The sequence below is a fragment of the Anguilla rostrata genome, chromosome 2 (genome assembly GCF_018555375.3).
Source record: "Anguilla rostrata isolate EN2019 chromosome 2, ASM1855537v3, whole genome shotgun sequence".
NCBI lineage: Eukaryota > Metazoa > Chordata > Actinopteri > Anguilliformes > Anguillidae > Anguilla > Anguilla rostrata.
In genome coordinates this window covers 19,176,284-19,202,486 of record NC_057934.1, presented here as the reverse complement: position 1 = coordinate 19,202,486, position 26,203 = coordinate 19,176,284, and the positions used below count along the sequence as shown (strand labels likewise).

Genomic DNA, 26,203 nt, shown 5'->3' with positions numbered 1-26,203 from the left:
CTTTAAAGAGTAGAGCTGTAGGGGGGAATTACCAGTTATTGTTAATTGCCACTCCCAAGCGCGTAGCCCAATAATTATCGCGCAATAACCAGAGGTCCAATAAAAAAGGTTCTGCTTAAACCGCCTGGCTCATCACTCAGAGCCCATTGTGCCGCAGAGACGCCTAAACTAACGGCTGGTGCAGTGCAATTCGATTGGTGTTTTCTCCGCGAGCGTTCTGCTCTAATATGTGTGCCATCAAGCTGCAAAAACGGCGACGCGTGGACATTATGAAGGGGCGTGTTATTTCTGTGACACATCTCCACCAATAAGCCCTTCACTTGTATGCGTTTTGCTAAGGAGGAATGCATGCTGGACAGAGGCTGTAATATCACAGAGGATTTTTACATATTAGCCAACTGCTAAGGGAAATAAGAGGACGCAACCGTATAATTTTTTGTTCGCACCCGCCCTGAAAACTGTAAGGCAACTAGAGATCGGGCGCTGCCGTTGGTAGGCTACCCACCGCTTATACCTGATCACCAGCGCTGCCCGCGCGCAGATCCCTTTAGCTGAGTTTGGAAAGCGATGGGTGAAGTCTGCTTGCTCCACTGCTGGAAACCCAGGCAATGACAAATGCTGTACAACAGGATGGATTTACCAACGAAAGAAATAGTGGGGTTTATTATTGCATGCTGCTGTTGGTTACATGCTCACGCAGAGGTATGTTATCGCAGTGTATTTTCTTTGTCATTAATCTGATGCTTGAGGTTAAGTGTAGCCTATTGGTTTTTCGCCTGATAAAATGTACATTGTTTATTTGCATGGTAGGGTTTGAGATAATCCTTTCAAATGAAAGATTTCCAACAATCGCCAATTAATTGAAATACAGCTTTTGACCTGCACGTTTTCTTATAAGCCGCAAACATAACCTGCCAATTCAGCGAGGGGAGCATTTAAGACAAAACCTAATTCGTTCTGCTGCATAATTTTTTACCAACGTGGTACTATCGTTTTATCTGTGCACACACGCGCAGAAACGCAGGCTCAAAACCAGAAGGGCAAAACTGGTTCACACACCTCGCAAGGGAATAAGCGCTTTGGCATGACACCTTAATAGACGAACATGGCCACAGTGATTGCTCTGATCACACGACCTTAGTCACGTTCAATTAAGATAATTGAAAACATATATTATGCTTATTCTTTTGTAAGTGCATCGGCTACGTTGGGAATTTGCCTGCTATGGTAAAAAGAGAACAATGCATTGTGCAGGCGGGGAGGGAAAAAACCCACCCCAAATTGTCTGTCTCCAGTGGTTGTACCTTTGATAGACGGGAAGATGGAGGTAAATGTGGGGGTAATTCTGTATTTATTTATATATCCCCTTGTGTCTTCCATGTGATATTTTATAGGGTATAGAGCCTAATTGTGAACACGACTGTTTTAGAAGTACCTGGATACAGTATAATTAGTCTATTAAGAGGGAAGCTTGCAATCATTCGCTGGCATAGGCTCATAAAACAGACTCGTTGTGTGTATTATCTTCTTTTTTTATTATTTGTATATTTGTGGGTTATTACATTGGGGGATTAAAATCGTTTCATGATGAATTGACATAAATGCAGAAAATGTACATCGGTAGGGGCTACGACAGGGTTCACAACATCATCCGTTCCACAGAATTTAACAATAAGGTTCTGACTACACTTGATTTGCCTCGCCATGCCTTACCACTGTCGACCATATTCCCTGCTTGTGAACATCTGTGAAGGCGGCGACACTCCTGGAAGGAATTAATAAGACGCACGCGCCACTGTCACTTATGGTGAATCTCTGTTTGCGATCGCGCTGCTCCTCATACCGCTCCAATCCGTATATGCAGATAAAAAGGAAGCTTCATTTCCTGGTACGGTAGTAACAGCATGTGGTGGGGCTGTTCACAACAAGTCGCGTTGGATTGAAGATTGCAGGGATCCATGCTTCATGCCTGCACGAATGTATCTTATCAATGAAAAAACAACATGACAACTATTATTGGGGGGAACATGTTATTATTCAGGACTTTTGAATAACTACATTGCGCATAATGCAGCTGGCATGCATGTTATTGTTTGTAAATGACAATATACATACCTAGTGATCTACTAGATATCATGTATGGGTCCTTTTATTTCAATGGATCACAGTTTTTCATGTTTTTTTTTTATTTTACTGTAGTTTTGTGAGTGTTGCCCGTTTCATCCTGACTGTGGGTTATGGAGAAGTTTTGCTCACAAGAGGGATAGATTAAGAGGAAAACAAATTATTTTACTGAGGTAGTAGCCACACAACAGTGTAATATCATTACATTACAGGCATTTAGCAGACGCTCTTATCCAGAGCAACTTACACACCTTTTACATAGCATTTTTACATTGTATCCATTTATACAGCTGGATATATACTGAAGCAATTTCGGTTAGGTACCTTGCTCAAGGGTACAACGGCAGTGTCCTACCCGGGAATCGAACCTGCGACCTTTCGGTTACAAGCCCAGTTCCATCCTCAATATCATCCTCAATGAGCTCCATGTAGGTGGAGTAGGCCTACAAACTAAAGGTGCATTTCTTTCATAAAAATGCATCTGACTATTTTGGGGAATTGCCAGCGTGTGCTTGATTATAATTCAGTTGCGGTTTCCAGACGACGCGATCTTGGCGATGTTTTGAGTCTCTGGCGGTAAGGGCCGTGCAGTTTTCCACGTGGAAACAAACGGTGCTTTAGTTCCCCTTCGAGATGTCAGGTTCCCGTTCCACCAGGTTCCAGGTGCCAGCTGGTGCACTGGAGCGAGATTGACGGTCAAAGCATTTCCGCCTGCCATCCTGGGTTTCAAACCGACACCAGTTCCGGATCTCATAAATGGGGTCTCTCCTTTAACCTCGTTATCTACGTGTAATGGAATTAGCCTCGTGATGTCCTAAGTGTCCTGAGCGTAATTCACATCGTATTAATTAATGAACTCTGTGACATTTCCCCCCGGCGTCATCTTGGCAGCTGTGTGGCCTGCCACCTGCCCCCCTCAGTGGCAACTGAAACCATTACCTTGATCAAGAAACTCCACTGTAGTCTGCTGTCGGGGTAATATGCGCCAGGGTTTTGATTGTTCTGGATATGATGGAGATGTCGTGCATAGAAGTGATTATATTATATATCCCGTAGGAAATGAAAACGTATATGGGCAGCCCCCCCCCCCCCACACACACACACAAACACACACAAATTTCAAAAAGTTCTTGATCATGATCATGTTCATGAAAAATAGCTGGTATGATCATTAAGTGCTCTTGTTAAGGCAAAAAGTAACAATGTCGACTAAATTGCACGGATGCAAGTTGTACATTGAATTATTCTACAATGTTTGCTGAAAGATCTATTGATCCAAAATGAAATGAGAAGGAGTGCAGTACATTACATACTGCAACATTACATACTGGAAGTTTAACGGTGTAGTGCACAGAAGAATAGGCCAGATAGCATGAAACACACATGGAAATGAAACAGTTACCATCTTCAGTAAAAATGGAGTGAAAGACATGGACAGCATTTGAGGCCAGTGGGCTGCATGTGTCTGACATTTGGTGTTTATTACTTTGTCTCCTCAGGTCATCGCTGATGACAGCTACTTAAACACAGTGCAAAATGCAGGTAAGTCTGACCCTGCTGCTACCACACCACCCAACCATACACATAGACCCACCCTCTCTCTCTCTCTCTCTCTCTCTCTCTCTCTCTCTCTCTCTCTCTCTCTCTCTCTCTCTCTCTCTCACTCTCACTCTCTCTCTCTCTCTCTCTCTCACTCTCTCTCTCTCTCTCTCTCTCTGATTACTACAGTCTAATGATATTACATCTGTAAATCATTCTGTGTACTTGGTGTGGGACAGATGGATTGTGGGCTTGGAGGTAGCTGATGTGGGCGGGGGTTCTTCACTACCCCAAACAATTTCATTTCTATTTTCAAATAAATTAAATAAATGAAAGATGATTACTGTAATGGCCCTGAGTCTTTCAGATGTCAAAGGCGGGGGTCCAGGTGTGGTGGTGTCCATTTTGGGTAATGGGGGCGTATTATTTATTTGTTTATACATCACATCCAGCTAGCAAAATAACATAATAAAAATAGGTTGTGAAAACTGTTGGAACTGTTCTTGTGATTTGTGTCAGGTCATCAGTATGTCTTTGAAGTGTTTTCCTGCAGAAAAAAGTGCCAGTCTGGTCTCAATTTAAACCGTGTTTACAATGTAACTCCGAAGTGTTGGTTTGGGGTTGCAAAAAATAAACTTTGTAGAAGTTGCTGCAATACTGGTATTAACCACAGCAGTACACAATCTCACTTTGCGGTAACATTTTGTGCTAGCGGGGAACTTAGGACACACTTGTTTTTGATTTCAGAGATGTTACATCTCTGGAAAAAAAATGAAGTTTCAGCACACCTACTGTATTGTTGGCACAAAATCCAGTTTACCAGCATCTCTGACTCCCAAACATAGAAGCTGTGATCTTCAAGCCTTCAGTATCACCACAGGTCATTTATCTCTGCTTAGTCCTCACGGCTAAGATGGGAGGAAGAGGAGGGGTGGATGACAGAAAGAAAAATGAAAAATTGATTAAATGATTAAAGCCTACATGGCTTTTCTGTTGCATGGAGACTAAATTCTCAGTACGATGCCTTGCCCTCCCCAGACCTGAGGTTTAGCAGTCACGCTCTGGCAAGACTGTGGACAATCATATTCCTCAGTGTGTTCTTCCTTGTATGCAAATGAACCTGGTCTGTGAGGAGACCGTTTCAAATGTGATATTTCTGACAGAATGAGAACCCCCCCCCCCAACTCTGCACCACATAGCAAACCCCCCCTCACCACCACCACCTGAATCACCCGGCCATAAAGATTGGCACATCTTCATTGACACTGTAGATTTATTTTGGGTAATTTCTGTGTGCTCTCTGACAGCATGGAAACCAAGCTCATCCCAGGCTGAGGCGGGAAGGGGGGTGCGGTGGGGAGGTTGGGGACGGGGTGGGGGAGGGTTTCAGCGTTCAGCATTTAAAGCTGCGACTGGTTGGTCAGTGAAGTCTTCACTGAAGTTGATTTCATGTGGGCTGTGTATGGCTTTGATTGCCACTGCTGGAAGAGAGAGAGAGAGAGAGAAAGAAAGAGAGAGAGAGAGAGAGAGAGAGCACAGTAGGCACTGATGCCACCCCACACAGCAAACGTCCTCTGCCAGCACCACGGGGCAGGGCACTCCGTGCATTTATTTAGCGTGTGAACCATATCAAATATTCATTGTGTTGGGAACATCAGGCGGGGAAAATGGATTATGGGAACAGAAGGGAGGATGCTCCTGAGCACTGCTTCTGCATTGGAGGGAAATACACACTGGGGTGGCTGGGAGCTGGCAGCCAACAGCTGGGGATGTGATGCCACAACCTCTGCCAAGTACTCTTTGTGTAGTGCAGGCCTATTCACAGCTTCTATTATTGTTTGAGAATGCAAGTACAATACAACTGTAAAAATATCTGGAAGTGTGAGTGGAGGAAGGCATGCTCAAGAGTTCTGCCTTTTCTGTTTCCTTCATAATTTGAGAGTGTGGAAGTACACAGACCACAGAAAATGAAAATATCCTGAAGTTTCAATGCCTTTGTATGTGAAATGAAGTATGTTTAAAGACAGGCTTATGTATTCATAGAAAAGTGATATGTGTCTTTTAATATGAGAATAAAACATCAGAAATATATTACAAATGTAGAGCTTTCCATATTCAGGATTTTTAGCGATGGCAGGTATTTTGTCTACACTGAATATTAGAAGAATATTTATCAAAGTACAAGATAGCACTTTCAAAATGTTCCCATCTGCACAGAATTGGCAGGATTCCAATCGTGTTGGGAGACGACAAAAAATCTGGCTCTTAAATCTGTATCCTTATATGTATATTCTCATGGAGAGTGGGTAGACAAACTGATGAAAAAAACCTTATACCTTATATATTGATTTATACATATACCATAGAAATATGGTTACTGTTAGCTTTTGCACTATTGTTTGGAAGCACAGATTGTTTACTGCCATACCAAAAAAAAAGCAGTTTTGAATCATTTGAAAACTTATTTAAATAAAATTGAATCGATTTGCAACAGTGCGCCCCTTCCTTTCAGCTTCAATCCTTTTTGTGGTTTTATTAGCTTGTCAAAGATAAGCTAATAATAATAAGCTCTTGTGGACAAACAGAAAAACAAGCGCAAATCCACAATAGCTGCGACTGCACGCGCGCATGCATCCATGCGTCCATGCGTGCATGCATCCACGCCGCACACACCCTCACACAAACACGTGACCTCTTCTTTGGCTCATGACCAACCTTTCCACAAAATCTTGTGCAAATCTGTGAATCCATTCAGGAGTTATGCATCTTTTGTGGTAGGCCACGCCCCCTCTTGGTCAATTGGCCTTGGGTTACTCAGTTACTCAGCTCTACCTTCGGTCATGACCAATGTCCATGGCAAATTTCTGCCTCCTGGGGCGAAAACTGTGGCCGCTAAGGGGTGGGACACTTTTTGTGGACCGACCGACCAACCAACCGACCAACAGACAGAGCTATAGAGCTGCGGTTGCAGCTGAAAATGTTGCTGTAAATAAACTCTAATAATACATTAGCGCTTTTTGTGAGAAAATTCCCAAACTCTCAGTGTTATACATAAATAAAAGAACAGTTTCTTCAAGTGCTTCAAGTAAATAAAATGATACTGTGATTTAAAAATCAGAATAATATGAAATAATTTAAAACGTCTTCAACAGCAACAAATGAAATGGTACTGCATTTTTATAAAGGCAGTCAGATGAGAGAGCTCATAGTATTTAAACAAAGGTGACAGACTCTATTGTGTCCGTTGCTCCGTGTTCGTCTTTGTACGTGTGTATACCTCTTTTTATCCTGTTCTCTCTTTATCTCACTCTTTGGAATACTACCTCTACACTCTCTTCATGAAATCACTGTAAAAACTGCATTAGCGTTTTCAGTCCCTGTGGCAGAAGGTGCCATTGTCCATTATGGCAAGCTCTAACATGGCTCCCCTTTTGGATTTTCAGTGTGCTTCAGCCAGCCTTGCCTGAATTTTTCTTGCACGCCTTCCTTTAATGCAATTAAGCGGACAAAGCAGAAAGTTTCCCCTGGGTTCTGTCAAACGGAGACCAGATAATCACCCAATGGGATGGGTTTTTAATTCTTTAAATACTGCAGTTGGCTGTAGCTATTGCATAGAGCTGATTTAGCATAGAAAGCTTTGTGTCCGTGTGCGTGTGTGTGTGCATGTGTGCGTGTGTGCGTGCGTCTGTGTGTGTCTAAAAGGGGGTTTGTTTTTGCGCGCATATGCATGTGTGTGTTTGTGTGCATTTGTGTGTGTGTGAGAGAGAGGGAGAGAGACAGAAAGAGAGATAGAGAGAGGGAGAGGGAGAGGGAGAGGGAGAGAGCACATGTATGATATCTGGAGATGTTTGCCTGTCTTTTACCAGTGAGGCTCAGCCTGGTAGGTCAGAAAAAAAAAGCATTGAACTAGAGCAGTCTGCTCTATATGCATCCGGACGTGGTGTGTGAGCCATGGTCAGGCTCGGCATCAGCTGAGTCCTTGTTCAGTTTGCATTCTGCACGACACTTACCTTCCTTTTATACTTGACAGAAAAAATGGAAAGGAGAGGTGGCGTCGCAGAAACTCACTGAAAATGGCAAACGACAGATTCTGTGAAATTCGGATGAACAAACGAATAGCTGGAGGCCAGAGAGCGAGGGAGGAGCGAGGAGAGATGGAAAGCACAAGGCAGTCAGGTCTGAAAGATGGTGCTGTGGGTGGCATCGAGGGATCCCAGGGCTGGATTCGTCAGTTGAACCTGGTGCAAAGACAGAAAGTGGGTCAGGCCAGTGAAGACTGGCTGAGGTACAGAAACTGTGAGGATTTTGGCTGCGGCTGACTGGGGAACAGCTGGCTCAGGGGCCCGGTGCTCAGAGAGTCAGCTGTGAGCTGAGGATCCACGCTGGTTCAATCCCAGGGTGAGCTACAGCAAAGACCTTTTTTAGAGAAAGAGGCCTGCAGCCTCTCTGCTTGCCATTTCGGCCTTACAGGAGGTGGATTATGGGTAATGGCCTCGCTGTAGACCGATGTCCTGACCAAGGGATGTGCTTGTACATCAAGGCGCTTCAGGCACAGAAACGAGGATTTGACGATGGCTCCTCAGTGATTTAGGACCCTTGGTTCTGCTTTCCTCAAAATCCTGCCTCCGTCTGCGTCCCCCATTATTGGACAGACGCTTGCCTGGGGAGGGGGGGGGATTCGCAGGTTTGTGGGGAATATCACAGCATGTGTGCCTTTGTGAGATAAAACTGCACCCTCTGTTCACAAAACACTAATGCCGTTTCTTCCAGTGAGTGAGACTGGAAATGTCTCCTTTTTTGCCCCCTTCTAGTAATTGTCATTAAAAATTTGAAATACGTTGTGTTGCTAGACGCTGTGTTCATGATCTAAGATGTGTGAGGAAAGAAAGCTGTTTTTCAAGGACTTAGTGTTTAAAGTGTCTCTCAATTCTGCTTTTTGTGAAAAGATTGTATTACGTATGCGTTATACAGTGGGATTTGCAATAGGAAATCCATGAATATTGCGATATGCTAACAGTTACTTTACTTGTGTGTGCATGTGTGTGTGTGTGTGTGTGCGTATGTGTGTGTGTGCACATGCTTGTGTGCATGCCTGTGTGTGTGTGTACATGCGTGCGTGCATGCCTGTGTGTGTGTGCGTATGTGTGTGTGTGTACATGCTTGTGTGCATGCCTGTGTGTGTGTGTGTTTCCGTGTGTCTGTATGTGTGTGTGTGTGTGTGTGTGTGTGTGTGTGTGTGTGTCCGTGTGCGTGCGTGTGTGGGCGTATGTGTGTGTGTGTGTATATGCGTGCGTGCATGCCTGTGTGTGTGTGTGTGTGTGTGTGTGTGTGTGTGTGCGTGCCTGTGTGTGTGTGTGTGTACATGCGTGCGTGCGTGTGTGTGTGTGTGTGTGTGTGTACATGCGTGCGTGCATGCCTGTGTGTGTGTGTGTGTGTGTGTATATGCACGCGCGTGTGGGCGTATGTGTATCCAGCTCCTCTCTCCTGCTCGGAGGGCTTCACTGAGCTGGGCTACTACAACGGCACCGTGTCCCAGACGGACTCGGGCTCGCCCTGTCTGAAGTGGACCGAGTTCCCCGACTACGTCCAGCAGTACCCGGGCCGGGGGCTGGGGGAGCACAGCTACTGCCGAAACCCGGACCGCGAGTCCAACCCCTGGTGCTTCTTCCGCCAGAGCTCCGGGGCCATCGGCTGGGCCTACTGCGACTGCCACCAGGGTGAGGCCCTGTGTCTGTCTGTTACTCTGTCTCATCTGTCTGCTGATTTATGGGTCTAATAACAGAAAAGGGAGAAAAGACTGGGTGCTCGCTTAAAAAAATTTAGTCGAGAATTGAAATGGGCGCTCTCGTAACTGGGGGAACAAAACAGTAGTGAATCAAAACTGAGATGGCGTTCCAGGCACTCCAAAAGTAGAAAAGGAAGGGAAAGGGTTCATTTAAAAGTCTTTATTATAATGGCTATAACATTTTAAAAATCATTTCAAGTCTGTTTGTCTGTCTGTCTGCCTGCCTGTTTGTCTGTCTACCTGCTTGTCAGTGTATATTTTCACCTGTCTGTGGATCAGGCTGTTTCTGTATGTCTGCCTATCTCTTTGTCTATCAAGTATCTGTGTGTCTGTCTAGTCACCTGTTTGTCTGTCTGTTAGACTCTCTGGCTGCCTGTTTCGCCGTCTGTCTGGTTTTTTCCTTTGGCCGTTTGCCTGCGAGGCAGTTTGTCTGGCTCAGTTTCCATATCCGTCGATCTGTTGGCCAAATTATTTCTTTAAGTCAAGTTTCTCTGTGTGGGCATTTTAGGGTCAGTGATCTCTGTAATTCCATCTGTCCTCCGAGGCCATTAACCAGCCCACTCTTGTACTGGAGACAGTATTCAGGGACCGGGCCATGTCTGTGCAGGCTCATTTCTCATTATTATCTGTCTGGTTTTAATAAGTTCTCCAAATCTTGGCCCTGCTTCAGGCACCATGTTTCCTAGTTTGCAGAATACAGCTTTTTGGCTGTGTGTAGGATCACACCTTTTTGAGCTGTGCAAAATTTTAATTTTCTTGGCATTCTGTAAAAATACTGCGTAATCATTGTCTTTGGGTTCACAGCCAGAGAATATGAAATGAATATTAGTCTATGACAATGAATAAAAAAGTCCTTAAGGCTAAATAACAGAGACTGCAGATAAGATGAATTATGAAACAGGCTAATAAATTATGCAGACTTCCATTGCTTAATGTCTCCTGATGTACTGTATGTGATAGTATTTTACCTGGTGTTTTTCTTGTGTGGTGCCTGTTCAGGTGTTGCCAGGCTGGTAGGTGGCCCCTCCTCCACGAGCGGACGCCTGGAAGTGTACCTGAATGGCCAGTGGGGGGCGGTGTGTGACACTCACTGGACGGACCGCGATGCCAGTGTGATCTGCAGGCAGCTGGGACTCGGGTACGAGAGCCTGCTCTTTTGGTTTGCTTTCTGCCATCTTTCATGCAGACAAGGAGGTAGTTGGCTGACGATGATGTTTAACCACTCGGACACTGCTAATTTAACCACACTGGTCCTGGTCCTTAATCTCACTAGCCCGGCTACTTAACCAAACTCACCCTGCTCCTTAGCCGTAGTGACTCTGATCCCTAACCATACTGACTAGGGTCCTGTACAGTTACAGTTCATTTAGGCGCACACTCTGCACAAGCACTGATTCCTCTCATCTTGAAGCATCAAGCTGCAGTAATAGTTTAGGAGAGAGAGTTAGTCATAGTGACTCTGATCTCTAACCACATAGCTTATCTTGAAACATCAAGTTGCAGAAATAGGTTGAGTGAGAAAGAGAGAGAGAGAGAGAGAGAGAGACTCAGTATGGTGCGTGGGCAGACTGAAAGCGCAAACTTCTCTCCATCTCCGACAGCGAGATCGGCACGGCGCTCCAGAACTCCCACTTTGGGGCAGGCTCCGGAATCTTCCACTACGAGCGCCTGGGCTGCCGCGGCAACGAGGCCTCCATCCTGCAGTGCCAGAGCAGGAAGTTCGTCACCAGCGACTGTAACCACGGGAACGAGGCCGGGGTCGCGTGCGCGCCGCCGGAAGGTACGGGAGAGCGAGGGGGGGGGCGCGGTAACGGTGAGCCGGGGACACGGCGGCCGCGGGCCGCGGGCCAGCTGACTGCAGCAGAAAGCCGGGCTCCGCGCTAACGGTGTCCTTGCGTGTCACCGCGTCTCCCGCCGCGTCCTCTCCGCCTCCGCGCCAGCGCTTTCAGACGACCCCTCCGAGCTTGCGGCGAGAACCTCGCGCGTGCGCGCGCCGTGGAGAAAGCAGAAATCCGGAGAACTGAGGACAGCCTGATTCATACCTCGCCGCATGGCACTTTCGACGAGCGCTGTGTGACAAAAACGAAGGTGTCGCCCCGCGTTCGTCGTTTATATTTCGGTTTAGGGCCCTGTCGTCTCCATGGTAACGACACCAAACTCCACACGTTCGTTTGCACGGCAAAGCGCAAGTGAATCTCCGACAAAATTCCAGAGGTGCGTGACATCAGGAAGTGTTGCACGACGCTTTTTTCAGTGGGCAATACGTCTTTTTTTTTTTTGCTGCACGGCGCTTGTGGAAAGCACGCCTGGGCTCTGGAGCGCTCGTGCGAGGGGAGGCGGGGGGGACTCTCGTCCCGCTGGAAGCCCCGTATATTTAGCGCGGCGGTGAATAATTTAGCGCGGGACACTACGGTGGGAGAGAGGGAGCTCTCGGAGCCCGGAGGCCCCGGCAGGGAGGTTCCCGCCAGGCTGCCCGCACGCGACTCCCGCCGGTCAACCGTCAGCTTCTGACGGGATCAGTCAGCCGCGGTTCGGCTGATCCGTGCGCCCTCTTGCTCCTCTGCTCCTCCGTTTCTCTCGCCGCCGAGACCACTGGGTCAGTTCCGATATCGGCGACCCCTTTTTATTCTGCGACACGAGAGTAGCTATGGAAACAGGGGTCGGTTAGTTAACTAGTTCCCTCCCGCCGCAGCTCAGCTTGCGTGTGGTGAGCGTTCTGATGCAAAATGGCCGCTGTGTCACCCAGGTGCTCGACATTTGACATTGACCTTTTGGCTCACCAGCCACCACAGCTAGTGGTTTTCCAAAGTCACCAGCATTTTCAATTTTTCTGAGTGTGACACAGCACTTATTCGGATGGTGATATTCCCCCTTTTACTGTAAAGCCCTTGGAGATCCAGAGATGAAAGGCAGAATATAAATACAAGCCGTTATTATTATTATTATTATTATTATTATTATGCTTTATTGTACTTTCCTCTTGATTTTCTATATTCCATGTATTTTTTGAACTCGAGCTGTGCTTTTTGGTGTGTTGAAGCAGTAGAGATGTAAGCCATCTTTCAGTGGGGAACCCACATCTGCAGACTGCATCTCGGCCTGTTCCCCATCTGCTCCTCTCCTAGGGTAGCTTTACTGTATCTTTACCCAGCTTTAGCTTTCTGTATTTGTATGGTACACCCTATACCTTATTATACGGCACAATGCCATGCAAGTGCAGATACAATAAATTAATATTTGTTGCGTCTGTAAGATGGATGGTCTCTGTGTGTGTACGGCTGTCTCCACTGAAAACATTTTTTGGTCTAGGGGCTCATTCCTATTGCTTATTTTATCCGTCCTTGTCTCCTTGGTCCTTGCGTGACCCATAAATCGATCGAGGTCCACCATCTTCAAGGACATTCCAACCCATTAAATGCTCATTGAAGGAGCTAGGAGCAAGGGAACGAGGGAGCTAGGAGGATCCCGAAGGATGCTTGAGCAAGGAAACACATCCTTTGCAGAAGTATTTATTTCAGAGCATGTGACATGTATAAATGATCGACCTGTGGATCCTCCTCTCCCTATCAGCCATGTCTGTAGTGGCTTCAAACTGACACTTCAGAGAGCAAGGACGTTCCATTGGCCTTGTACACATTTCCTTGATTCCTCGGTCCTCACATCCTTTCCTTGCTTCCTTTCATTGCATCCTCCAGTGGAGCTAGGAGCTAGGAAAGGACATAAGGAAAGGAAGTGAGGCGGTAAAAAAAATAAGCGATTTGAATGCACCGTAGGACTAGGCTCAATCCCTGTCTGGGAAAGCAACCCTTAATGTTTAATTGTCGTGTGCGCTCAGGGAACGACGCCCCCTTGAGGCTGGTGGACGGCGCGGAGGAGTTCGAGGGCAGGGTGGAGGTGTTCCACAGCGGCCGGTGGGGCACCATCTGCGACGACCAGTGGGACGACGTGGACGCCGAGGTGGTGTGCCGGCAGCTGGGGTTCGGGTGAGCGCTGACGTTCCCCCCCCCGGGTGGCGAGCGTGCGGGGGAGGAGCCGTTCCTAACGCGGTGCTAATGGGGCTATGTGCTCCAAGCGGGTATCTGATGACATTTACACTGCCTCTGTGAGAGAGTGCTTTCCACATGCGCTCGGGATGAAAGGGTGGAGATGAATGATTGATGATCAATGGTATTTTTTTTCATGCGGGTCCACTAGGGGAGGGGAAAGGGAACTAAATGTTCCACAACTCTGAGGAGTTAGTTATATAATGAAGTGGTTCAAGACCTGGGTTTGAAACAGAGTGTTTTCAGGTTAAAATCTCAGAGGTGATGGTGTTGTACAGTATCCTTGAAAAGTGTGTTTCATCTGAATTGCTTCCATGCAGTGTTTTTGTGCAGAAATATAAAGTATGTGTGCATATGTACACAGCAGAGTTGTGCTCCATGTACTTTAGGACACAGGGAGGCAGTGTTTGTTGGTGCAAAAAGATGCTGTATTGTAGATAAACCACTCTGATACTCACTCTTCATGATGGTTTATTTATCAGTCCTACATATGCAATCTCTAGGAATAATGGTACTTGTGTATTTCTGGCATGTGTGTATATGCACGTGTGTATGTGGCATATGTGTGGGCTCTGTGAATGTATGTGTGATTGTGTGTGTGTGCACATGTGTGTGAATTGGGTCTGTGCACGTGTGTCTGAATGCGGTCTGTGAATATGCGTGTGTGTGTGCGTGTGCATGTGTGTATGTGTCTGTACACATGTCTGTGAATGGGGTATGTGAATATGTGTGTGTGTGTGTGTGTGTGTGAGTGTGCACGTGTGTGTGCATGTGTGTATGAGTATGTGTCTGTGCACGTGTGTCTGAATGGGGTCTGTGAATATGCGTGTGTGTGTGCGTGTGCATGTGTGTATGTGTCTGTACACATGTCTGTGAATGGGGTATGTGAATATGTGTGTGCGTGTGTCTGCTCAGGGGTGTGCCGAAGGCTTGGTCGTGGGCACACTTTGGGCAGGGGACTGGGCCCATCCTGCTGGACGCAGTGCAGTGCACGGGGAACGAGCTCTCCCTGGAGGAGTGTCCCCACGGAGGCTGGGAGCAGCACAACTGTGACCACATGGAGGACGCGGGCGTGTCCTGCAGCCCCTACACCGGTGAGCTCTGGCCCCTCCCCCTCCACCCGCTCTCCCCACCTACTCCTGTCTCTGAGTGTCTAGCATGTCACTATTGTGTCTACTGTTTCTTTATCCTTTCCATGTCCTTTTAACCCTGTTTAATTTATTGTGTGTGCGTGCGTGCGTGCGTGCGTGCGTGTGTGCGTGCGTGTGTGTGTGTGCGTGTGTGTTTCAGACGGGGTGGTGAGGCTGGTCGGGGCTGATATTCCCTGGGAGGGGCGTCTGGAAGTGTTCCATAATGGCGACTGGGGGACCGTGTGCAGCAATGGCTGGACGGAGCTCCATGCACGTGTGGTGTGTCGTCAGCTGGGGTTCAGGTGAGACACTGGCGGCCTTTCACCTTTAACCTTTCACCTCTCACCCCTCACCTCTGTGCCATGTGCCCTGCCCTACAGTGGGAAGTGGGAAACGCTGAGCTAGCGTTGCACGCTTCTGTAATGTCTCTGCCTGGCCCGTAGGGGGCGAGCGGAGGTGGCGGTGGACGGGGCCTTTGGCGAGGGCAGCGGGCTGATCCTGCTGGACGGCGTGCGCTGCTCGGGCTCGGAGCGCTCGCTGCTGGACTGCGGGCACGGCGAGTGGGGGCGCCACGGGTGCAGCCACCGCCAGGACGTGGCCGTGCGCTGCGAGAGGCACGTGGAGACCAACCAGGTCCCGGGACCCCCGCCCGTCACAGGTGCCGACGCCCGCGCTCTCAGACCCGCCCACGCGCTGTGCTGACGCCCGTGCGGTGCTATGATGTGTGCACAGTCTGTGAGTTGTGTGTTCACGTGTGCTGTATTTGTACATGTGAGAAATGTGTCAGTGTGTGCACTGTTTGTGGATATACAGTGCAGTCTGTTAGTGTTTACACAGTGACACAACTTTTCTTGTTTTGCCTCTGTACTCCAGCACATTGGATTTGAAATTAAACAATATTAATGTGCTAAAAGTGCTGGCAGCTTTAATTTAAGGGTATTTATATCCATATCCAGTGATCCACACTGTATAAGAAATACAGCCATTTTTATGCATAGCCCACCAATTTTAGGGGCTGTAATTCCTACAGGGATCACCTAATATGGATGTAAATACGCTCAAATTAAAGGTGACCGTCTAAACTTTAGCCTAATAGTCCTTGTTTTATTTCAAATGGGGGGACTGTGTATAAAAGGTTCTGTACTTCCTACATGCTGAAACCAAAATGTATGAAAATGCCCTTCAATAGCAGCTGCGAATCTGCACTTTAACCACATGTGAACTGTTTGATTACAAATCTAAAATTGTGGAATACAGAACCAAATAAAGAAAATATATGTATTTTTCCAAAACATTATGGAGGTAACTGTATACATACATATATACATATGTAAGTACTAGCGTGTGTTCTATGTGTGAATGTGCATTGAGACCTTGTGAATTACATGTGCTGTATGTGGACGTGCTGTAAATTCATACATACACTCTCAGAAAAAAAGGTACCATTCAGTACCTAGAAAGGTACAATCGCTTGTCACTAGTACCTTTAGAGGCACAGTTTTGTACTTGTACAGAATTTGTACCCTTGTGTACCTTTTTTTTCCTGAGAGCGTATGCTACATTGCTACATACACATAAATATGCCCTACAGGAGGATTATGTGTGCTGTATGTTTGCTCTAATACGTCAGCATACAGTGCAGTTCTGCGTGTTCTTACCCGGTCCGGTCTCCAGGCATGCTGGTGCGCCTGGTGGGGGGCCAGAGCAGGAAGGAGGGGCGAGTGGAGGTGCTGATGAGCGGGCAGTGGGGCAGCGTCTGTGACGACGGCTGGAATGACCTCAACGCCGCCGTGGTCTGCAGGCAGCTGGGATTCAGGTCTGTGATGCGCAGCAGTGATCTGTGAATGAGGCGTCGTTTTCGGTTCAATTAAAGCAGTGGTAATCAGCCCTGTCCCTGGAGATCTGCCGTCCTGTAGGTTTTAATTTCAACCCTAATTTGATACGTCTGACTGTACTAATTAGCAGCTCAACAGGATCTCTATCTGTTGAATGACGTGTGCTTTGTTAGGTTTGGAATGAAAACCAACAGGACAGTAGATCTCCAGGTACGGAGTTGGTTACCACTGAATTAAAGAACACAATAACCAATGACCTGAATGTTGCCACGAAACCCATAAGCCATTTTCTGATAGCTTCTTGCAATCGACGTGAAAGGGTTTCCAAACTTGCCTTCATAGTGCTTGTAGTGCGCCAGGTCAGAGCTGGATGGCTATGTAAGCTGTGACACTGTGAGTACAGCATCCGTATTTGCTGTTGTTGGTGTTCCCATTGACCAATTTGAAGGCCAAGAAGGCGAATTCCACAATGGCACTTCACATTGACTGCGTCAAAATCCATCCTCATACACTTCACTTGCAAACTTCACTTAGGAGGCTGTGACACACATACCAATATAACAGGAGAATGCACTTCCATTTAGCAAGTGGGCGCATATGGCTTATGTAGGAACTGGAGAGGGTAGGAAGTGCCAGGTGGTGAAGCCTAAGAAGTATATGAAGAAATAGCCTCTACTGTGCATGTTGAGGGCAAAAGAGCTTGCTGGTGATTGAAAAACCAATGAAAACCAATGTGATTTAACAACCAAAGAAAATCTGATGGGTCATTTTTTTTTTGTGATCATAAATTTCATTATGTGTCGCAGTTTGTAAAAGAAATGGTTGTCGGTCCAGAAGTCTTGGGGAAATATTTATTAAAATGTACATTTTTTATTACATATTACACTTTTCACAATACGCTTTTCATATGAAACATAACAATCATTAATTGAGTTTCAGAATATAATCAAAGAAGTTTTATTTTGCCTTCTAAAGTGTGATATTCCCCATTCACCTTAACAGGAGCTCCAACGTTTTGCACTCACCATGTGCAGTATAGGCTTACTTCCAAGATTTCACAAGCTTAGATTAGCTAAAGGCGTGCTTTCCTGTCTGTTTAAATATGTATATGTATGTACATTTGACCTAAGACACACTTCACCCCACCTATACTCAGTAGTTTCCCTTGGGAGGGAACCTTACTGCTGCATAAAGCTTTAGTCAGTCGCATGCTGTGGGATGAAAAAAAAAACCTTTAAAAGGATGATATAGCCTACATACTCTCAACCTCTTTCCATTTACATTTCTTGATTATGCTGTTAATCAAGCAATTAGCTGAATAGCAATACCAATAAATAAAAAAACAAAAAGCGACGTTTGTGTGCTAGCCTTTTTCTTTGTGTCATAAAATTGTGTAGCATTTAAATATATGTAGTGATGGCCGGTGCGCTGGAAAAAGTGGGGCGTAAACCATTTTTAAATATCCGAACCGTAGGCTACTCTCAGTTTCTATTTATTTTGGTTGATTAACAAACAATGAATTAACTGAATAATCAAGACCAATAGGCCTATTTAGCCTGTAATGATTAAGAAATGATAATGATAACTACAATGTGAGATTGTTTAACAAGGATGGCAATAATCTGAATAATTACTGCTGCAAAAAAATCACAGTGCTTTGCCTGAATTGTATCTCATGTTGTTGTAGTATTTTCTTCTCATCACATTAAAGAATGTAAAGAATTTTAGGAAGGCGTGTGATTTAGTCAAAATGATGTAACTTCTCGTTAAGTGTCTCCAACATGCAACACATAATTCAGACGGGATTAACAATCTTTATGAAAATCTGTGCAGTTCATTGAGCATTTAAGCTGCAGAATCGTTGCATGACATTTTTTTATCATCATAAATGTGTATATAGGAAAGTGCTGCACAGGTTTTTGATGCAATGAACAATAATGCTTTCTCAAGATAAATTGGTAATCTAAACCTATTGGTCTTGGTCAGGCTAATTGAGTGAATCAGTTGTTTGATTCATTGTTAATCATTGCATGGGGAGACAGGTTCAGAGTAATCATCTGTATTGTATGAGATAAAAAATAACAAACAACTGGATTATTTTACACTTATACACTATCTTTTAATTTATAAAACTATGTTGAAGTGATTATCGCTGAACAGGAAGTCTGCTGTGAATTGTGGGCAATATAAGTTTGCCTAGTCTGCTCTGGTGCTGACTTGTTCCCTTCAGCAAAGCTGAGGGTGGAGGGGCTTTGTCATGAACTCCTCTTGACTTTATAACCGATTGGACTCACTCCTAAAATGGCGACCAAGGGTATATCCGGGTCTCAAAATAGATTCCTCGAGTGAAGTTTGAAAATGAAGTTTACAAGGGGGGAACAAAAGCTGGATTGGGACTGCCATTAACTGCCTAATATATGAGTAAAAATCTAGTGTGTGAGTGTGTGTGTGTGTGTGTGTGGACATGTATTACTATCTTTGAGAGAACCAAATGTCCCCACAAGGATAGAAAGATTATGAAAATTACGCAAGGTGGGGACCTTTTGCTGGTCCTCACAAGTTCAAGAGGCTGTTTTAGGGTTAGGACTCAGGGTTAGGGTTACAATTAGGTTAAGGTTAGGGTTAAGGTTAGGCATTTAGTGGTTGGGGTTAGGGTTAGGGTTAGAGGTTACTGAATGAATGTAGTCAATGGGAAGTCCTCACAAGTATAGCAATACATTCTTGTGTGTGTGTGTGTGTGTGTGTGAAACAGCTGCAGTAGACCCAGATGGAGTACTGTGCACCTGGGAACCACTAGGAGTGGCAGGTGTGAAAAGTGTTTTAGAAATTTAAGGTGTTGTTATTAACTTCTGAGTTGAGGGGCAGACAGGCAACAGTCAATGGGAACCACAAAAACAATTGACCACCACAAACACTGACTTGACCTGTCCTTCTGTCCTTCTCTCCCTCTCTCTTTCCGTCCCTCTGCCCTCCCCCCACCTTTCTATCCGTCTCTCTTTCTGTCCCTCTGCCCTCCCCCCACCTCTCTATCTGTCTCTCTTTCCGTCCCTCTGCCCTCCCCCCACCTCTCTATCTGTCTCTCTTTCTGTCCTCTGCCCTCCCCCCCCACCTCTCTATCTCTCTCTTTCTGTCGCTCTGCCCTCCCCCCCCACCTCTCTATCCTGTCTCTCTTTCTGTCCCTCTGCCCTCCCCCCCACCTCTCCTATTGTCTCTCTTTCTGTCCCTCTGCCCTCCCCCCACCTCTCTATCCGTCTCTCTTTCTGTCCCTCTGCCCTCCCCCCACCTCTCTATCCGTCTCTCTTCCCGGGGTGCGGTACACCAGCGGGGTCTCCAAGGCTCGCACGATGGCGTACTTCGGCGAGGGCCGCGGGCCCATCCACCTGGACAACGTGCGGTGCACGGGGAAGGAGGCGTCCCTGGGGGAGTGTCCCGCCCAGGGGCAGGACGCCCACGACTGCCGGCACGGCGAGGACGCGGGGGTCACCTGCGACCACGCCCCGGGCTCGGCGGGGGACGGCGGTGCCGGCGTGCGGTCCTGCGGCCTGCGACCCAGCACGCTGCACCACACGAAGAACTCTGCCGGGAAGGACAAGCCATCCAGGTGAACCCCGGCCTTCACTGCTGCGGACCACGCTGTCATTTGCATGGACGCACACACACACACACACACACACACATTTACACATACACAATAAGAGAAAACTGTCTTCTTTAATTTTGTATTTTACACTATGTACTTCTTATGTACTTCATTTCTTTCTCTCTATCTATATCACACTCTCGTATGGTACATCCATTGTAACGTGTGTTTTTTTCTCGGTCATCATTTCTATCATACTTTATAGAACCACGTGGCTTGTGGATGACATTACCTGACTTTCTGACGATGTGTCCATTTGTGTTTGCTTTTTGTTCGCGTCTGTTTCCTCTCAGGGGTGAGTGGCCATGGCAGGCCTCTCTCTGGCTGAAACCTCACTCTAAAGGAAACCATCCTCTCTGTAGTGCCACACTGATCAACCCCTGTTGGGCCCTCACTGCTGCTCACTGCTTCAATAGGTGAGGGAGACATCTGGTGGTCAGGAGTAGAGTGCATCTGAGTACTTTTCCTGGAAATCATATGGCAAATACAGTACACTTTCTTAGGCTGACCAGATGTCCTCTTTTTCCTGGAAATTTTTTCTTCTTGGAAAAATATCCATCCAGACTAGGTTGGTAAATTCCGACAAATGTCTGGTTTGGTTTTGCTTGTTCAATAGACTGTGCAGTATATAAACAAACAAAAGCCTGGTATGTTCATAACACTTGCCAGCCCCTGTCCTTTTGTTTTTAAATCTAATGTATGGTGACCATAATTGTATTATTGTTTGTATAGTTGGCAATTGGACCTTTCCTTATCCTCGCTATCCTTTTTTATCCCAATTTGTGTTCTGTCCCCGTCTTATTATATGATTCGATGGTTTGAGATCCCTGCTCCTCTCTCACTCTCTCTCTCTCTGTCATTCTCTCTCTCTCTCTCTCTCTCCATCTCTCTCTCTCTCTCTCTCCATCACTCTGGCTCTCTCTCTCTCTCTCTCTCTCTCAGGTTCGGCAGAGACCCCTCGCGCTACGTGCTACGGCTCGGTGACTACCACGTCTCGGAGCGGGACGGGTCGGAGCGCAGTCTGTCGCCCGAGCGCATCGTGGTCCACAGGAAGTACGAGATCCAGGGCTGGGAGCACGACGTCGCCCTGATGAGGCTGCGCGGGGAGGAGGGGAGCTGCGTGACCTTTGACCCCCACACCAACGCCGCCTGCCTGCCCAGCGTGGCCAGCACATGGGGCAAAAAGCCAGCCACCTGCCTCATCATGGGCTGGGGCCTCACAGGTGAGCCAATCACATTACAGTACATTCATTTAGCAGGCACTGTCATACAGATAGGACTTACTGTAGCCATGTAAGTGCAACCACTTATATGAGCAACAGTGCTAGTCCAGGCTAATTACACTCCCAGGGTAACAAGTGGGCAACATCCATAAAGGACTAAATGTAGGCTAACCGATGCCAACCTAGAACCAAAAAACCATATGGTTGTGTGTGTATTTAACAGTTAGCATCCGTATGAAACCATGAAACATGTTATACAAAGTAAATCCAAGATCATTTTTTTAATTCCAAGACGCGGCATAAAGAAGCAATTAAAACATAGTGTTGGATGTGTGAGGGGTTACTGATGTTACATTTCGGCCAGACGGCCTTGTCCTCAAGTTTCCTCCCCCTCCCCTCGGTGCCGATGCGACTCCTTCCCCCCGCCGTACTGCGGTCGAGAGTCTCTGGCTTCCAGACAGCCTGGAAAAAGAGCGGAAGACGTGACAAAGGTCACGCGGCGAAGGAGAAGGCGCGGTGTCGGTTTCAGCTTGTCACGGGAGGGACGCGAGAGCGTTGTGTCAGCTCGTTTGCGTTTGAAAAGTAGAACGTCGTGTCCCTTGAGGAAGCAGACCGCGACTAACATTTGAAGCTGGAGTCTCTCACCTTTTCAGATATGTTTGGTGATTACTTCGCTGCCTCCACTGTTTGCGTTCGGTTTCTGATTATGCGAATGGATTCCATGTTATTGTATGAAATGACTACCTGAAAAGGTCAGCTCCACGCCACCTCTCTCTCACTTTCTTCATCTTCGCTCTCAAATTTATCCCTGTATCTCGCTCCCATTCTCTTCAGGGTTCCTGCACGTCCTGGAGAACCTGGAAAATCTGGCATTTTTTGATGGAAAATTAAAAAAATAGCCTAAATGTCCTGGAAAACAATTAGTTGTCCTGGAAAATATTTTGTAATGTTATAGGACAAAACCACAGGTCTGCAATTAAAATCTCATGTGTTCAATGTTTAATATGTTAAAGCATGTTAGGTTGCAAGGTTATGCTGTGATCTGTTACTTGACTGAATATTTAATTATCAGGGGGCCTTATCACAGAAAAGAACAAAGTGTTTCTCTTTCCGTCCCTCTCAGACTCAGAGCGCTCGCACACCCTTTTGCCGGCCTGGGTACCCCTGCTGCCCTCCATGGCGTGCAAGAAGCGCTACGGCGAGCGTTTCACCAGCCACATGCTGTGCGCGGGCGACCCCGCGGGCCGGCGGCGCACGGGCAGCTGCCACGGCGACAGCGCGGGCCCCCTGCTGTGCCAGGGCGAGGACGGGCGCTGGAACCTGGTCGGGGTCACCTCCAGGGGTCAGAGCTGCAGCGACCCCACCCTCCCCGGGGTGTACACCCGCACCGGCAGGTTCCTGCACTGGATCGAACACGCGGTGCGTGGCCCTGCCGAGATCTGACGCGCCATTGGTCGAGGCTGGGTCATGTGACTCCTGCAGTAGAGGAGGGGGTTATGGGGGTTGCGGTGCAGTCCTGGGATCAGGCTCATGCTCTGCACCAAAACGCGACAGGATAACGGCTTTTTTAGATTTACTTCCTACCACAGTTTCACTTTCCTTTTTAAATATTTTCTGATTGTATTTATCTGATTTGCCTTCTTTAATACATAATGTCGGTACAGTCTTGAGAAATTTTTTTACGTGGCACTTAGATGCGATTCTCTTGCTTTACACTGGAAATTCATCCTGCTCCAAGGTGAAGACGGGAATGTTCTGTCATTTTCTGAAGCGTTGTTTTGGTGCAATCATGAGACCAGACCCAGTAATACTGTGAATGGCCGTACCGGCCATCGCAAACCGCTTCTGCCAGCCAATCAGCATTTCCCGAGGGATGAGGTCTGCTCGTGTTGTGCAAGTTTTTTTTTTCTGTCATGCGAACATTCTCCTTGTGTTCATGTCACAGAGCTCTCAGTTTTAACAAAAGGTGTGCTGTCCTTAGCACGCGGTGGCTTTGACATTTGCAGGATCTGTGCTCATTGTATCACGGGGATTGTTCAGGGGGGGGAGGTGCTGTGTGTAGACATTTAGAAGGCACAGTAACTTTATTTTTTCAGTTGTCCGTCAGATGTGCTTCTGGAAATTGAAACCAGAACCAGCATTGGAAGTTGCTCAGACCTGACCTGGGTATCTTTTGCAGTGAGAACTCAGGAACTTGGTCCAGGGGTTGGAGAAAGAACGCAGTTTTTTTCCCAGGCTGGTCTGTTACGTGTTCCACTATTCTACCTAAGCCCTCTGGTGGCACTTAACTGGCTGTTTGTGCATGTGTCGGTCATGTTTTTCCATTGATTTTCCCAGTGTTTGCTTGCTTTTCTATACACACATATGAAGAAGCACATATAGCAGTGTGTCAGAAGTCCTCCTTGGAAGAATTCTGTTTTTCTGACAAGTTTCATTACAGCAGAATTGTTTCCCAGTGCCATCATATCGTCATGGAAAATAATTTTAGCCATAGGGGGCCTTGAACTAGACTGCGCTGTTGCAAAGGCACCCCCCCCCCTCTTTGAGAACAGCAGATCTAATGTGTGATTCTTGCTAACATACTTCCATAAGCAAGGAACCCGCCTACGCTTATTTAACTTAGCATTTTATTGTCCAATGAGCATTCGCTATCCTGGTGTGAACATGTAAATTTTCATTACGTTTTACTTTCGGAAACAAGCTCGTCAACTTTCCCTGACTGAGGACCTGGCCGATAGTCGCCCGGTTTGCTGAAAACTCCGTCTGCTGTATGTGAATGCAGAGTCAACGTTCAACCTTCTGAGCCACATTTCTCTTGTCTGCTACTTTCTGCATTAGCTGCCACCATAGCTTCTGTATGCCTGTGGTTCAAGCTCCTGATTTCCTGATGTGGATTCCATTTTGTTGGGTGAAGTTGATTTGCTGGCCACAGTTAATGCTGGCACGGTGTCTGGTCTTTTGGGGAAAATAATTTGCAAACAACGGAGAAGGAGCCAGAAGCGATTTTTGCGAAGCTGGCCACCTGTAGCTCTCTTCTCCAAAATGACTGCAGAAAGGCCCTCCTTATAATGGCTTGCTGTTTAAAAAGCCTGAATGGCCAGTTGAAGCTCCGCCCATTGATGACATCAACAAATGATGATTTCACTCCTTATTTTATTGATTTTAGGGAAATGGGTGCAAAAGCCAGATTGTCATTGAGCATGTAATCCTGGTCTTTCCTAAAAGCTGTAATGTAGATATAATTTACCAATTGACTAGTTAAGATCTCAGAGCAAGAGAAGACCAAATTGAGAGTCTATTTCTTCTTGTTCATAGCATTTTTTATCTCTGAAGTCTGTGTACTAGCTATTATCTTTAAAGTGCTTTAGAAGGAGCTCCAAGTGACTAGAGGTTTTGGGGTCTCCATGCCTGTACGATGTTGTTTTAACAGTAGGGTCATTGTGACTGCGTCACCATCAACCGTGTAAATATTGAATTGGTTTGAACAATGCTTTTATTGTGTAGATTAAAAAAGGGTTGAGAGCAACTGTACTCATTTTCAAAAACATGTCATGTGCAGCCAATAACAACAAACACTGCCTATGTTTTTATTTCAGTTATTTCATATTTTAAAAATACATTTGCATGGTTTTCATTCAATTTTGGTGGATATTAACCTTGCGTACAGTAGTGGTTGCACTGTTGTTTTGACTGTTGGTAGGCCAAACCGACCTTGTACAAGGGGTGGTCAATCAAACAGTGTAAGAAATTTGCTTGTGGACAAAAGGATATATTTCTAAATGTGGTGTGTGTATACCTGTTAGTTTTCTTGTACCAAACATACTAGTTTGACTGCATTAGGCAAGCATTTTGAAATGTTTCTAGAGTCTTCAAATCTATAGATCCTTTTCCCTACTGGACCCTTTCCTTGTGCCCTATTGTACATAGATGAACTGCTATATGTGTATTGTCCAGCAGGTGGCAATATTGGATTTTTGAGATAAACATGTAGACTTGGTGTACCCCCTTGATTTCCCTGGAATGTAATGCAAAATTATTATTTCTTTCAGATCTACTCTAAATATCACCACTGTGCTAAGCCAATACATATGCTGGACAGGTAGTCCTACAGTAACAGGGATGCAAAATAATGTTTTCAGAATGCCCTATCTGTTTTGAGAGAGCCACAGGAGATGCCACCATCACAACTGAAAAGTTATTATGTTAACCTGAAGTATTTTTATACATTATTTACATGTTTTTTGACACACTTCTGCCACCTTCTCTCATTATTCTCTGAATAGGAATATGCGTCAAGTGTTTTGTGAAGTACTCAACAGTATGTCAGTGCATATGGGGGGTGGGGTACAGGGGGGTGGCAGATTCTTGGGGGGGGGGGGATTTTTAATTACTACCTACTTAATTATGTGAAAGTCTTTGCGAATACTGGCTTATTTCTGGTTTCACTGGCTGTGTACAAGGCTGTCAATGTTTCCATGTGAGAAAGATGCCAAATAAAGTAGCTAGTTCTGCTTGTACTTTTGCTGTCTGACGTTAATCGCCATATTTTAAAAATGTATTTAAAAACATTTTTTCCAGTTTTAAAATCTACATAAAACCATGTCAGATACTGGATTTTCTGTTAGGACTGACTGAATGGTCCATCTGCCCCTTTTGTGAAGACCAGCAAAACACCCTATTTAGACTTGGAAACTGACCGATGATTGAAGTCAATGGAGAAAACAATCAGTTCACAGTGAAAGGAGTAAAGGTAAGAACATATTCTAGTAATACAGGAATATACACAGTTAAATTATACCCATTATAAAAATGTGTAAATGTACTGGCAATTTGTTACCTGGTTATTTTCCATTGTTTTACAGTAAGTCCTTTAAAAATTATACA

The 26,203-nt window shown here is 46.1% G+C and overlaps 1 protein-coding gene across 1 annotated transcript; it reads left to right on the top strand.

The window, feature by feature from the left end:
* Positions 1 to 145: 145 nt before the first annotated feature.
* si:ch73-127m5.1 (neurotrypsin) lies at positions 146 to 25,836 on the top strand. The gene is made up of 14 exons (XM_064321035.1): positions 146 to 702; positions 3,624 to 3,666; positions 9,138 to 9,380; positions 10,448 to 10,586; positions 11,050 to 11,228; positions 13,284 to 13,431; positions 14,407 to 14,585; positions 14,782 to 14,923; positions 15,065 to 15,279; positions 16,296 to 16,437; positions 19,779 to 20,057; positions 20,390 to 20,512; positions 21,039 to 21,319; positions 22,443 to 25,836. The coding sequence occupies exons 1-14, from the start codon at positions 616 to 618 to the stop codon at positions 22,760 to 22,762; spliced, it is 2,520 nt and encodes an 839-aa protein (XP_064177105.1). The 5' UTR covers positions 146 to 615; the 3' UTR covers positions 22,763 to 25,836.
* Positions 25,837 to 26,203: the final 367 nt, after the last annotated feature.

What these genes read in the sequence shown, in the direction of transcription:
- si:ch73-127m5.1 (XM_064321035.1), top strand. Translation starts at nt 616, where the DNA reads ATGCTGTACAACAGGATGGATTTACCAACGAAAGAAATAGTGGGGTTT. An exon ending in GTCCTGCAGCCCCTACACCG is followed by an intron (nt 14,586 to 14,781) that starts GTGAGCTCTGGC and finishes TGTGTGTTTCAG; the next exon opens with ACGGGGTGGTGAGGCTGGTC. An exon ending in GCTGCTCACTGCTTCAATAG is followed by an intron (nt 20,513 to 21,038) that starts GTGAGGGAGACA and finishes TCTCTCTCTCAG; the next exon opens with GTTCGGCAGAGACCCCTCGC.